At 41.6% G+C, this 14,578-nt stretch overlaps 1 protein-coding gene across 6 annotated transcripts in view; it reads right to left on the bottom strand.

Moving 5' to 3' along the window:
- The window catches only part of LOC137340498 (myosin phosphatase Rho-interacting protein-like), a 131,280-nt gene extending 117,314 nt beyond the window's left edge, over positions 1-13,966 (bottom strand). For 2 of the 6 annotated variants that reach the window (XM_068002973.1, XM_068002974.1), the window contains exon 1: positions 13,285-13,966. In XM_068002973.1, coding sequence (XP_067859074.1) covers positions 13,285-13,407 — 123 coding nt within the window. In that variant the 5' untranslated portion in view covers positions 13,408-13,966. The remainder of the gene's footprint in view (positions 1-13,284) is intronic. The other 4 variants (XM_068002975.1, XM_068002979.1, XM_068002980.1 and 1 more) reach the window with 4 other exon arrangements.
- Between the last annotated feature and the right edge of the window lie 612 nt (positions 13,967-14,578).

Genomic DNA, 14,578 nt, shown 5'->3' with positions numbered 1-14,578 from the left:
ATTTCAGGATTTTTGACGACTTGGTCACGGAAAGATTTGGGTGTAATTTTTAAAATATCACTATTAAGTTACATTTAAGGGAGTAAATCACCGCCTCAGGTGAACAGATGTTTTTCTGACTGGAGAGAAGTATGCAGTGGAGTTCCCCCAGGGATCAGTATTGGGGCCTTTGCTTTTCTTGTCATGTATAAATGACCTGGACATGGGTATAGGGAGTATAATTTCCAAGTTTGCGGATGATACAAAACTTGGCAACATAATAAATAGTGAGGAGGATAGTTGCAGACTTCAGGAGGGTATAGACAAACTGGTGAAATGGGCAGATGCAATTTAATGCAGATACGTGTGAAGTGATGCACTTTGGGAGGAACAACATGGAGAGGCAGTATAATCTAAACAGTACTATTTTGAGGGGGGTGCATATTCACAAATCTTTGAAGGTGGCAGGGCAAGTTGATAAGGCAGTTCAGAAAATGTATGGGATACTTGGCTTTGTAAATAGGGGCACTGAATACAAAAACAAGGAAGTCATGCTAAACCTTTACTGGTTAGACCTCAGCTGGAGTATTGTGTACAATTCTGGGCACCACACTTTAGGAAGGATGTCAAGGCCTTGGAGAGGGTTCAGAGGTGATTTTCCAGGATGATATCAGAGATGAGGGACTTCAGTTATGTGGAGAGATTGAAGAAGCTGGGATTGTTGTCCTTAGAGCAGAGAAGGTTAATGGGAGACCCAATAGAGGTATTCAAAATTATGAGGGGTTTCAATAGAGTAAATAGAGAGAAACTGTTTCCTCAGGCAAGTGGGTCAGTAACCAGAGGTCATAGATTTAAAATAATTGGCAAAAGAACTATAGGGGAAACGAGGAGAATTTTTTTCCACAGAGGGTTGTTAAAATTTGGAACACACGACCTGAAAGGGAGGTGGAAGCACATTCCATAGGAACTTTCAAAATACAATTGGACACGTACTCGAAGAGGACTAATTTGCAGGGTTACAGGGGAAAAGCTGGGGACTAAATTGGACAGCTCCTTCAAAGAGCCGCCACAGGCATGACGGGCTGAATGGCCTCCTTCTGTGCTGTGAGATTCTATGATTCTATGAAATCAACAGAACACCCACGTGCCGGGAATACAGATTAGAATTCAGACGCAGCATCTGTTCAAGCATTGCTTGAAACAATGGAGGCTAATTAAGAACATCCCTGTAAACATTCATGCACAGAATTTTGCAATGGTCCTATTCATTTGTGCTTAGCATGAGTTAGTTGCCAAGAAACGTTCATCAGGTGGCAGTAGCTGGTTTAATTGGTGGACTCAGCTGGCCAATCTCTGGGCACAGAGAGCCGGGCGAGAGTCAGAGATTAAGCCCTTAGCTTCCTGTCCAGTTAAGGAATAAAGGAACAAAGAAGCACAATCAAGGAGTCCGTGTGATCTGGCAAGGAAGCCAGGCCTGAAAAGAGTAGGCTCTCTCCCTAAATTCTGGGCCAAACAGTTGCAGAGCGTCTTCTAGTCACAAGAATGCATTTAGATCATTAACGGGACTAGTGTGGTGCATTTTGTTATTTTCTATGCTACGTGGAGTGTTACAAAAATAAGATGAAGTAAGGTAAATGTTAATTTGTTCATTCATTTATTGTTTGTAAATTATCTGTCTGTTGCTTTATAATCGGCCTCGTTAAACTAGAGTATTCATCAGTCTGCCTTTCAGAAGATTGAAGTCGTGCATGTGGAGGCATGTGAGTGATTACAGTATCTAGTTCATATAACAAGTGTTTTCATTGTTATGACTCCAAGTCACACTATCATAAGACTAGATACTGGTCGGTAAAGATAAATTCCAATCCTAAGGGACACAGGATTCACATATGGAAAAGATTGATGACACAGAGGGAGAACATATAGTTCAGGCCCAAAATTTGTAACAGAGCACAAGAACAAAGTGGAGCTGCGGATGAATGAGCTGGAAAGTAGCCTGAGGCTGCACCAAACACGTCTGGAAGAGGAAGATAATAACAGGAACTCCAGCAAATGCAGAGCTATTTGAATCCTATAAGTTTGAGAGCAGTTTGGTTGTGCATATAATCAGCGTTATGGTCTTGGGGAATCTCTGTGGATGTCTTATGTTTCTGGTTATGTGGACAAAGGGCTAAATTAAAGGACAAGCTTTGTGTGGCCAATACCTTTACTGGCTAGTAGGAGAGGCTCGGTTCCAGCACTTAATGCACCCCAAGTGCTGGTACCATTGGGATACATATCTCGGTGACAGTATGAAATTCATAACTGGCAGATAGCAATTCCACGATTAGTTTTATGTGTAGGAAATGATACTGGAGAAAAAGAACAAACTTGCATTTATATAGTGCCTTACACAATCTCAGGACATCCCAAAGCTCTTTACGGCCAATGAAATATTTTTCGAGTGTAGTCGCTCCAATGTAGGGAAATGTGGCAGCCAATTTGCACACAGCAAGGTCCCACAAACAACAATGAGATTAATGATCAGATAATCTGTTTTAATGATGTTGTTGAGGGATAACTATTGGCCAGGACACAGAAGAACTCCCCTGCTCTTCTTCAAATAGTGCCACAGGATCTTTTACATCTTTTCTCTGAGAGGACCAGGTCTTGGGTTTAACATATCAGAAAGACAGCACCTCCAACAGGGCAGCACTCCCTCAGTACTGCACTTAAATGTCAGCATAGATTATGTGCTCACATGGCAAGTATGTATCCTGACATGAGAGTTGTTTCTCTGCTCTACAGTCTTGTCCACACTCAGGTGTGGCTGGGTCAAGGGGTATAGCTCTTTCACTTACCTGCAGTTCTGATCTGTTTCATGACTCAAATAGGCTCTTTTGGATGAATTCTGCATTCAATTGGAATGGGGGTGGTGTTAAGGAACAACATAGGATGCCAAGATTGGTCTTAAGATTTTATTTTGGAAAGGGGGGTGTTAAAGATTGTACATTCATCCAACTCTATCCAGTCTTTTGCTGAGGTTTGTATTCTATACTTATCAACTTCCCTCACTGCACTCAATCACCAACCCTCTTGCAGTGCAGTGATCACTAAAGTTCAAATCAACTCTATGCTCTTCAACAAGGCAGTGAAATATTAGTTCAATATTAATTTGTTATTGGGACTGATGTTGAATAATCTAAATTGGCAAGTGGATTTTGTAGGCATGTTACCAATTCTATGTTGTCACATTGCGCACCAACCTGCACATATTCCCTTTTCACACAGTGAGCGAGACAGGAAGCTCACTATTCAAGTGTCAGGTTTCACATCACCAATAAAAGGTGGAAATGGATAACCCAGGCAACTATCAACTGATTAGCTTTAAGTCAGTAATAGGAAAATTATTAGAGTCTACAATTAGAGATCAAATAAATGAATACGTAAAGGGCATAGCCCAATCGGAGATGGATTTGTGAAGGGTAGGTCATGTTTGACTAACCTGATAGAATTTTTTGAGAGAATAACAGAAAGTAGTTGGGGAGAGGTAGAAAGTCGGGGAAGAAGAGAATGCAGTAGATGTAGTTTATATGGACTTCCAGAAAGCATTTGATAAAAGCACGTTAGAAATTGGTTGAGAAAATTAAGCCCTTGCCACAAAAGCAAAACTGGTCATATGGACTCAAAGATCATTGAATGAGAGAGAGCAAAGAGTTATCATAATTGAATGATTCTCAGTCTAGCAGGTAGTGGCTTGTGGTGTTAGAATTTATAAATAAATCTTGCATATGGCATGCACTTGCTATCCACAAACCTTACTTCCTGTGGTCATAATTTTTGGTCATGTTTTTCTGTCAATATTTACTACTATAAATTGTTGCGAACATTTCCCATTCAATTTTACAAACTCAACTTTCAAGATGTAGTTGCTTACTTTGGCCACCAGGTCCGAAGTCTCTCCTAACTCCATCACCATCTTGTATGTAAAAAAAACTTATAACAGTCAACCAACTGTGGGCAACACCTCGTGCAATTTATTAGAATATAGAACAATCTGGACTTTGACATATAGGGGTGAATATCAAAAGTTTGCCAATGATACTAAAATGGGAGAGGCAGCAAACTGGCAGGAAGAATGCAGGAAATAAACTACAGGAGGACAAACAAGAGAATGGGTAGATAAGTAGTAGATGCATTTAATATATAAAAAGTGATGTAATATATTTTGGGAACAAGAGTAAAGAATGGAAACGTGCCTTAAATGGCAAATTTCTCAACGCAGTAGAAGAACGAAGGGTTTTAATGCGTGCAGATGTACCAATCCTTAAAAGCAGGTGGACAAGTGAAAAAAAAGCCATTAAGAAGGCAAATAGGATTTTGAGCTTGGTATCAAGAGGGATTGAACAGAATAACAAAGAAGTAAAGATTACACCATATAAAATAATAGTTAGGTCCCTTCTGGATCACAATGTGCAGTTTCAGGCACTTCATTACAGGAAGGATACATAACCTAGGGAAAAGTCCATTGCAAATTTATCAGGATGATAGCAGGGATGAGATACAAGGAAAGGTTACAGTGACTAGAATTTATTCTCTTGAATTGAGAAGATTGGAAGAAAATTTGATAGAGGTATTCAATGTGATAAAAAGAATAGACAAAGTAAACATAGATTATTTCCATTGATAGGTAAATCACAAGATCACAATCTCAAGATAACACTGGATACATAAATGCAGAAATTAGAAAAAACGTTTTCATAAAAGAGTTATCGGAATGTGGAATGCTTTACCACCAGTGACAAATGATGCCATGATTGATTGCAGCATTGAGAATTATACTAAATATTGAACCGAAAAGGGCATGGGGAGAAAGCAGGAAAATAGGACTATGTAAAATCAGCATGTGGGAGGGACCTAAATTCAGCAGACAAGGAGAGCAAAATGATGGTTTCATACATTTTCCAAGCATAGGGTTATTTTTTGACAGCTACACAAAAGAAAATACAGCAGATGCTAGAGTATAACTTTAGAGTAAAACTCTTAACCAAACACTGGTTAGTTTAATAAGAATAACGAGGTGAGAGTAAATACTACATGCTGATCAGCATTATCAAGAACCTCTCACTGATTGAACTACATTGCATGACCTTTTGTAATTGAAAACTTTCACTTTCTAACAAACCAAATATGGTGACCATCATGTAGATCATAAGGGGTATGTTGCAACTACCCTCTTCATGTTACCACAGAAAACAATCAGTAAAGTCTTGGTAATGTTTACGTGACATGACAACATTCACACTGACCAATTCCAGCCTCAGTGGGAGTGCTGAGTATTTGCAGAGGCAGTTCAATATGTATCAGTACAAATTCACTATCTCTAGCTTTGTAAGTTTTCTCTTTCATAAGAACATAAGAAATAGGAGCAGGAGTAGGTCATACAGCCCCTCAAGCCTGCTCCACCATTTAATCAGATCATGGCTGATATTCAACCTCAACTCCACTTTCCTGCCCAATCTCAATATCCCTCGATTCCCCTAGAGTCCAAAAATCTATCTATCTATCTATCTCAGCCTTGAATTTACTCAACGACTCAGTATCCACAGCCCTCTGGGGTAGAGAATTCCAAAGATTCACAACACTCAGAGTAATGAAATTCCTCCTCATTTCAGTCTGAAATGGCCGACCCCTTATCCTGCGACTATGCCCTTCAGTTCTAGACTTTCCAGCCAGGGGAAACAACCTCTCAGCATCTACCCTGTAAAGCCCTCTCAGAATCTTACATGTTGCAATGAGATCACCTCTCAGTCTTTTAAACTCCAGAGAATATAGGCCCATTTTACTCAATCTCTCCTCATTGGACAACCCTCTTATCCCAGGAATTAATCTAGTGAACCTTCGATGCACCGCCTCTAAGGCAAGTATATCCTTCCTTAGATAAGGAGACCAAAACTGTACTCTGTATTCCAGGTGAGGTCTCACCAAAGCTCTGTACAATTATAGTGAGACTTCCTAAATCTTATACTCCAATCCCCTTGCATTAAAGGCCAACGTACCATTTGCTTTCCTAACTGCTTGCTGTACCTGCATGCTCACTTTTTGTGTTTCTTGTACGAGGATATCCAAGTCTCTCTGAACACCAATATTTAATAGTTTCTCACCATTTAAAAAATATTCTGTTTTTCTTCTTACTAAAAAGTGAATAACCTCACATTTCCCCACATTATACTCCATCTGCCACCTTCTTGCCCTCTCACTTAACTTGTCAACATTTTTTGCAGACTCTTTGTGTCCTCCTCACAGCTTACTTTCCCACCTAGCTTTGTATCATCAGCAAACTTGGATACATTAAACTCGGTCCCTTCATCTAAGTCATTAATATAGATTGGAAATAGCTGAGGCCCAAGCACCGATCCTTGAGGCACCCCACTAGTTACAGCCTGCCAACCTGAGAATGACCCGTTTATCCCTACTCTCTGTTTTCTGTCCATTAACCAATCCTCTATCCATGCTAACATGTTACCCCAGCCCCATGAGCTCTTATCTTGTGTAACAACCTTTTATGTGGCACCTTATCGAATGCCTTTTGAAAATCTAAATGTACTACATCCACTGGTTCTCCTTTATCTACCCTGCTAGTTACATCCTCAAAACACTCTAATAAATTTGTCAAACACGATTTCCCTTTCATAAAACCAAGTTGACTCTGCCTAATCATATTATGATGTTCTAAGTGCCCTGTTACCACTTCCTTAATAATGGATTCCAGTATTTTCCCGACGACTGATGTCAGACTAACTGGCCTGTAGTTCCCTGTTTTCTCACTCCTTCCTTTCTTGAATAGCAGTGTTACATTTGCTACCTTCCAATCCACTGGGACCGTTTTAGAATCTAGGGAATTTTGGACACACACTTCTTCCTTCCTCTCGCCTTGCCACGTGCCAATCAGGTTGATCCATTTCTAGGCTTCTGTTAGGAATACCTTTGCACTGGTTACTAAGAAATGGCCAAGAGTGAGATGGTTCAACCTCTCCTTTAAGGAAAGCAGGTGCCCTCTATTTGGCAACTCTGTAGAAGACCTGAACAAGAGTGGGAACTCAAGATACATATTTTTTTCCAAATGCTCTTCTTAGCATATTAACCACATACTGTACCACTGCACACTTCTGACTATCAATCTTCTACTCAAACCCATGATTTTTAAAAAATTCATTCTCAGCATGTGGGCGTCGCTGGAAAGGCCGGCATTTATCACCCATCCCTAGTTTTCCTGAGAAGGTGGTGGGCCTTCTTCTTAAACTGCTGCAGTCAGTGATTATTGCGGTTTTGATACAACTGAGTGACTTACTAGGCCACTTCAAAGGGCAGTTAAGAGACAACCAGGTTGGTATGGGACTGAAGTCTCATATAGGCCAGACCAAGTAAGGACGGTTGATTTCTTTCCCTAAAAGACATTAGTGAACAAGTTGGGTTTTTGCGACAATCCAACAGCTTCACTGTCACTTTTAGTGATGTTGGGCCAGAAATCATTCCCGAAATAAAGGATGAGCTCAACAGCAATCTCCGTTTTTAGTGGTGAATTGAAGGAGCAAGTTCCCGAGTTTACACGTGCACAGTGAAACGCGGAAATCCAGAACCTGCTCCTAGTGGTTCGCCGGCGACATGACAGCTTTGAGTTAAAGGGCCATCGCACGCTGAAATCAGAGAAATCATTGAAAAAGCATCAACTTGCTCATCTGCCCAGCTGGAAAGTAACTAATTACGCCACCAAACAGGTACGCTAAATATAACAGATCTAAACTAAGTTTTAGTAGCGCAGTAAGTTTTAATGATTGTCAAACACCAAAAATTAACTTTTAAAAATGTGGAGTCTCATATTACTAGTTTTAATAGTTTTTGGTCATTAAATTTTTTTTAAATTAATTTTTTTTTACTTTTCCCTTCTGTCTCTAATTTAATTCGATTATTTCTTTGGCTTTTTATAAAAAAAAATTTTTTAAATTTACAATGACGTACAGAATACTAACTTTAAATGAATGAAATCTGCTTGCCTGCTTGAGCAATGCAGCCTGAATCTGTGGGCATGACTTCTCTTCCTGATAGATTTTGTGGGCGTGTCTTCTCCTCACACTTTTCCAGCCGTGCAACAACTCACGCTGCTCAGAGCCTGGATTGATAGCACACATTTTTTTTTAACGTTCAAATTCAAGCAATTCGCGTCAGGCCCCGCAGTAAGCATTTTCGTTAATTTAATTCACAGGAGCTGCGGTGAGCGTTGCCTCGCTGCTCTGCATGATTTCTGGCCCGTCAAGTCTACACAAGACATTAGCACAGCCACACCTGGAATACAATGTACAATTCTGGTCACCATACTCATAGCAAGGATATCCAAGCATTGGAAGCAGGGAAGAAAAGGGCAACCTAACCGATACTGGCTTACGGCATCTGAGCTATGAGAATAGGTTGAAAATCCTGGGATTGTTCACTCTGGAGAAGGTGGTTTATTTTTTTTTTTGAGTTATACAGCATGGATAGAGGCCCTTCGGCCCATCGTGTCCGCGCCGGCCATCAAGCCCTAGGGAACATATTAATCAAGTATTGAAGATTCTTAAGGGAATAGATAAATTGACCCCCAATAATATGTTTGATTAATATTGAAATTAGCTTCTGTACACAGAGGGTGGTGATCATGTGGAATGGACTGCCTGGAGTTAATGGAGGCAGATAGTGTGGAAAAATTTAAGGAAGAATAGGATACTTATTTGAGGAAATGGCAATTGAGAAGTATTCATTTTTTGTACGAGTCTTTTCTAATCTTATACTATCCTATGTTTCTACCAATTCAAGAACAGCTCAAGGCAACTCTTTCCACTCCTGTGAGAAAGCACCCAACTGCTGCTTGTGCTGTACGTTGCAATGCAGCTGAACCAGAAAACTTAGTGTGGGGAATTGTGCTCATGTACCCACATCCTAAAAATTCATCATATTTTGCCACCCCTGCTCCATGCCATCATTCAGCACACTGCCCAACCCCCACCCTACTCCATATCAATCATTCAGTACATTGCCCAACCCCCTGCTCCATATCATTCAGCACATTGCCCAACCCCCACCCTGCTCCATATCAATCATTCAGCACATTGCCCCACCCTATGCTTCATATCACTGAATAAACTGCTGCACCTCCACTCCATATCATCATTCAGCACACTCCCCACCCCGTTCATATCATTCAGCACAGTTGCATCCCTTCCTCCATATTACCATGCAAAACTGCTCTACCATATTATAATTTAACATGTCCCTCGCCTACTCTATATTATAATTCAGCACATTACTCCATCACCTGCATATGTTGTAATTCAGCACTCTGCTACATCTTCCTGCTCTATGTCATCATTCAGCACACAGCCTCACCCCCTGCTCCTTATCATTCAGTACATTGTCCCACGTCCAAGAAAAAGATATTAGATGGGGTGACCAAAGGTCAGAGATGAGTTTTAAAAAGTGTCTTAAATGGGAAGAGAGAGGTAGGAAGCCAAAGAGGTTTAGGGAGGTAATTCTAGGATGTGGAATCTAGGTAATTGAAGCACAGCTGCAACTGGTGGTGATTGTAGAGCTGGAGGAGGTTACAGAGACAGGGAGGGGCAAGGCCATGAAGGGTCAAATAAGAACCGAAGCTGCAAAGAGTCTGGTTCAGCCTGAGACAATGCCAGGAAGGGGAATGAAATTAGTGGCAAGGGTGCAGGGTTTGTGGTGGGACCAAAAGCGATGGCTTCAGTCCTCCAATGTTTAACTACAGGAATTTGAGGCTCATCAAAGACTGGATGTTGGACAAGCAGTCTGACAACACATAGGCTTTGGAGAGGTCAAGAGAAGTGGTGAACAAGTACAGCTGGGTGTCATTTGCGTACATGTGGAAGCTGAGCCTGGGGTTATCTTTGCATTCCAAGATAATCCTGGAGCAATGGGCAATTTCGGCAGAGGACAGTGAGGCTCAATGCGCTTGATGTGGTCCAGCAAGGTCTGGTGACGGATGGCTGAACCATTGTATGTCAGATATGCACCCCTTGGACTTGAGGGAGCTAAGACGGGGGCCATACCATGGGGAACGACTAGGATGGAAGAGAATAAAGGTTGAATGGAATAAAAGTCTGCTCTGTCTGTTTGCTGTAAGGTCTATGTGAAGCGTCTGGGCAGTCTCAACCCAGTTCCTAACGGCTATGAGCTTACGTCACTAATGGGATGATAATTCAACATTAGTTAGCAATTTTGCACATTGAAGCTGCAGGATGCCTAGTATGATGTACAAACAGAGATTTCTTCTGATTTTGAAAAGGCTGAGGCATGGTGTTGGGACAGAGCAGGTGGAGATTTACCCTGCATTTAACCTGTGAGTGTTTAATGCCAACATTAGATGCCCAAAATGGGAACCCAGCGCTAATATCCCGCACCTTGATGAGCACTAAATTAATTTAAATTTTTTTTAAAAATGGTATTATTCAAATCTCAGATCTGATCAGTGATGAAGCAGTTGATCTCAGATGGGGCAGCAGATGGGGCAGCAGTAAGGATACTGCAATTATTTTCAGTGTCCCCAACCAGTGACCCCTGCTGGAAAGCATACATGTAGATATCGGATGAGGATAAGATGGGTCAAATTTTAGGCGATCAAACGCCAGCAGTGAGCCTCAAATGCAGCAGATGGCTTATCAGAAAATGCACTGCCACTGATATTTCTTCCATTAATTTCAATGGAAGGAAAATCACGAGCAATGAACTCTATTTTCTGATATGCTGCCTGCTGCATTCAAGGCATGGCCTCTTGGAAAACACTGCCCTATAAGAACTGGCTGTGGTGGCCCCCACCATGATCAAAAAACCTGTCGATATTCACTGGGCAGAACGTTCCAAGATCTAGTACCCCAGCAGGGCCTGGCAGACAGCAGGCAATTTTATTGGAAAATTACTGGTGCAATGCTTGCAATTTTTCTCCCATTAATATCAATGGATGGAAAATTACAGGCAAAACACCCATAATTTTCTGATCAATTGCCTGCTGCATGCAAACCCCACCAGTGGTGCTGGGCTTCAAAGTTCCGCCCAGCATCTAGGCCCACCGATGAACAGCAACCACTTGGGCAAGGTACTGATACCTGTGGATCTATATCTCAGCATGAATTAGCACTTTCGGGATTGGAAGGGAGAAAAAAGAAAAAAGAGTAGGTGAAGGCAATTACAAAATTACAATGTCATTGAGGGACTTGAATGGCTGAAATGCCTCATGATAGTGACTCAGTTAAACTATTCATAACACTATCAAATAAACCTGCATAAGGGGTGTCTTCAGGTGAAGTTAGACATTGAGGCACCGGGGCAAGCAGGCATAATTCAAGCCCCATTTTGAAGTCATATAATATGTTCTTACTTTTAAAAAGAAATACTTTTTCAAAACTGATGACAATTTAGGAAGCAGATAAGCAGAGTTGGTTAAAGCATAGGAGTTTCTCAGTACAGGTTGAGGAGCTGGGAGATGAAAAACTGAGGTGCTGCAGTGACATTGCTGGAAGGAGGGTGTAACTACAGTTAACATTATAAATGTGGTCAAGAATTTATAATGGGGAAAGTTGACATAGGAAATGTGTGTAGATGTAAGATTTTTAATATTATACAGTGTTATAAAAATTATGAACTATTGCCATTGCGTGTTTTTTCCCAGGCTAGACCTGGCATTGACTGACAGGACATTTCAATTGAGCCAATGCGTGGTAACATCCTTAACCAAAGATTGAATTTGAGACATAATCACTGATAATTTACTAGAATTTGAAGTGCAGTGAATTACTGGGATATCAATGGAATTTCAAAAGAAATAGATTACTGAGATATCACTGGAATTTTAAATGCAATGGATTATTGGGATATAGCACAGCCCACCGAACAGCCCGCCCTCTACTCTTGCAGCCTTTAATTTACTCAAACGTTCAAAGCAAAACAATAATTCAGCTCAAAAAAATGTTTTAAAAGCTACAAATGATGAAAAACTGAAATAAAAACAGAAGACGCCGGAAATTGATTAAGACGTCTCGTAGACAGGCTTCATCATATCTGACCAGGAATCTTAACCTGCCTCTCTTTTCAGATACTGACCGACCTGCTGTGCATTTCCAAGATTTCCTGTTTTTTTTTTAAAAACTTTACTATCTAGCTAGTTTTCAGAGTCTTGGCATAAAGTGCCTTCACCTGCTGGCGTGAAGTACAGGATTTAAAATCTATTGCTAGAAACATGGAGACCTCCTATGGATAAATCCCTAGGCAGAATCCATTTACCTCACTGCACAGCAGCTAAATGCGGCCCTGACCTTGTACTACTTCAATGATATAAATCAGTCAAAATAAGTACAGGACCGAGATCTAATTATACAAATTACCCATCGCACTTTGAGGTCTGGGATTACACGAAGCAATTCCCACAATAAATAAAACGATTTATATAAACACAGCATTACAGAGGCTGATGACATCAAATTATAGGGTCCCAGGGGGCAATCCGTTTACATTTCAATGAAGAGGGGAGAAGAAAACTCGAGATTTGTATCCGACACAGTCCCAAAGCCGCCTCTATGATCCTGCAGGATGAGAGCAAGAAACTTAAATGGCCGGTTGGTCACGCACAGGGGCAGTCCCTCCCCTCCCGCCTCAGTTGGGTAATAACTGGGGGAAAGGTAGGATTATATAACTGCCCACCAACTCCACCCTGTAATACGATCACAGTTAGAACACCGAAGAGTCCTCTCTCCAGATTGCACACATCTTTAGGGTGAACGTGCTGAGCCATTGCGAAATCTCACGGGTTAATTGCCCGAGTGCTTGCGAGGGAAATGAGGGATGTGAATACATTCAAATAAACTGAATGGCCTGTGCACAATCCACTCTGCAGCCTAGCAAAGCGTAAAAACGGTGGACGCCGCTGGTTTTGTGAATAATACTTATTTACATAAATTTCAAATTATCTCTTACATCAAATAAGGCGAGACAGAGTGTCCAGGCTCACAAAAAGAAAATTAGGATATGGGTGAGTAATGCTACAGAAACAAGCGCGTCCGAATACAGCTCCTGACATGTAATAAACACAGACCTTGTCTCCATATATTGGTTCTGTGCGTTTTCGGACAGACAACAAATGTATCTGCGTTTAATTTTTAAAACATGGTTTAAACTCAAATCAGTAAAACATAAATTGAAACTAAATGATAGCAAACGCGGCCAATGCGTTTACAAATACACCGGGGAAGAGTTCAGATTTATTTATTTTTTGCTCACCTGGTTCAAATCTTGGTCGGAGGTTAGGTGCGATTCCCGGGGTTTGAAGCAGTTCTGACACTTGCTCTGATTGAAGATATTCGCCTGGAATTTCCTACAAGCTGCATTTTCTTTGGCAGACATCGTCCCGAGGAACAGTAACAAGGCAAGCCCCGAGTTTGAGAACTCCCATGGATATTGGGTCAGACCTTGGGAGGCTGCTGGGGGGCCGGGGTTCCCTCTTCCCCCTTCAGCCGCTCAATAATTTCCTTCTAAACACCGGAATCCTGATCCCGAACCACGAATTGTACTAGTTGCATTCCCCCAAAAAAGCCGAAGCACAATCCTGGAGCCAAAGAGGATTCAACGCTTGATTCCCGGCCATACAGCGCTGGAGCTGACCCGGGGATAACGAGCTCCTGCCTGGCTCAGATCTTGGCCTCGTTCTCTCTCTCTCACTCACACGTCTCCCTGCTCCTTGCCTGGGTTGCAGTCTCAATGGCTCCGACACTCTCAGCCGCGGCTCGGTGTCTTGCGCTCTAAGTACGGTGGATGTCGGAGCCGAAACTCACAAACAGAACCTAGCTCCGCAATCTGCAACGCCTGCGCATTTCCACGCACACGTCATCCAGAGCCACCTTTCCCATGCAACATTGGAAGAGAAAAGTGCGAGTACTACACTCCCGAACAATTCACCTCTACCCCAAAACAGGAAGAGCGATGAGAACCGACCGAAACCATTCACATCCAGTTCAACACAGGGCAGTGAACAAACTCAATAACCTCTACATTCCCACAAAACAGGGAGACTGGACAGCTCCATTACCAAAACAATCTCAAAATCCCACCCACCCAAACCCCCATCTAATAGCAGGGAAACTCAAAGGGAGCAATCCCACACTGTTACACTCCAAAAACACGGAAGAGCTTAACAGCTCCAAACTATCTCTGCCCAAGGGAAAGTGAACTGTCCCAATTCCAAATTATTTCCATCCAAAAACTCAAGGGACTGAACAGCCCTACATTCCAACCATTCATAATTCATGCAAAATAGGAAAAAAAAATAATAGCTCCAACCTTATATTATTCCTGTCCAACACAGGGCGACTGAACAGTTCCAACCCCCAAACAATTTACAGAGACTGAAGAACTCCAGAAAATTCAACAGTCCACCTCTCTAATGTCCTTATTAACAGAGAAAGCCCGAACAACCTCCAACAATGCACCTTTGCAATGTAGGAAGACTAAACAGTTCAACCCCAAATTCAACATTCCAACCCTACCCTATTGAAAAAAACCTTAAACTGCTTTTATC

Source organism: Heptranchias perlo, chromosome 22, assembly GCF_035084215.1.
Source record: "Heptranchias perlo isolate sHepPer1 chromosome 22, sHepPer1.hap1, whole genome shotgun sequence".
NCBI classification, from domain to species: domain Eukaryota; kingdom Metazoa; phylum Chordata; class Chondrichthyes; order Hexanchiformes; family Hexanchidae; genus Heptranchias; species Heptranchias perlo.
The sequence above is the reverse complement of the archived record's forward strand: the minus strand, read 5'-3'. Positions and strand labels throughout refer to the sequence as shown.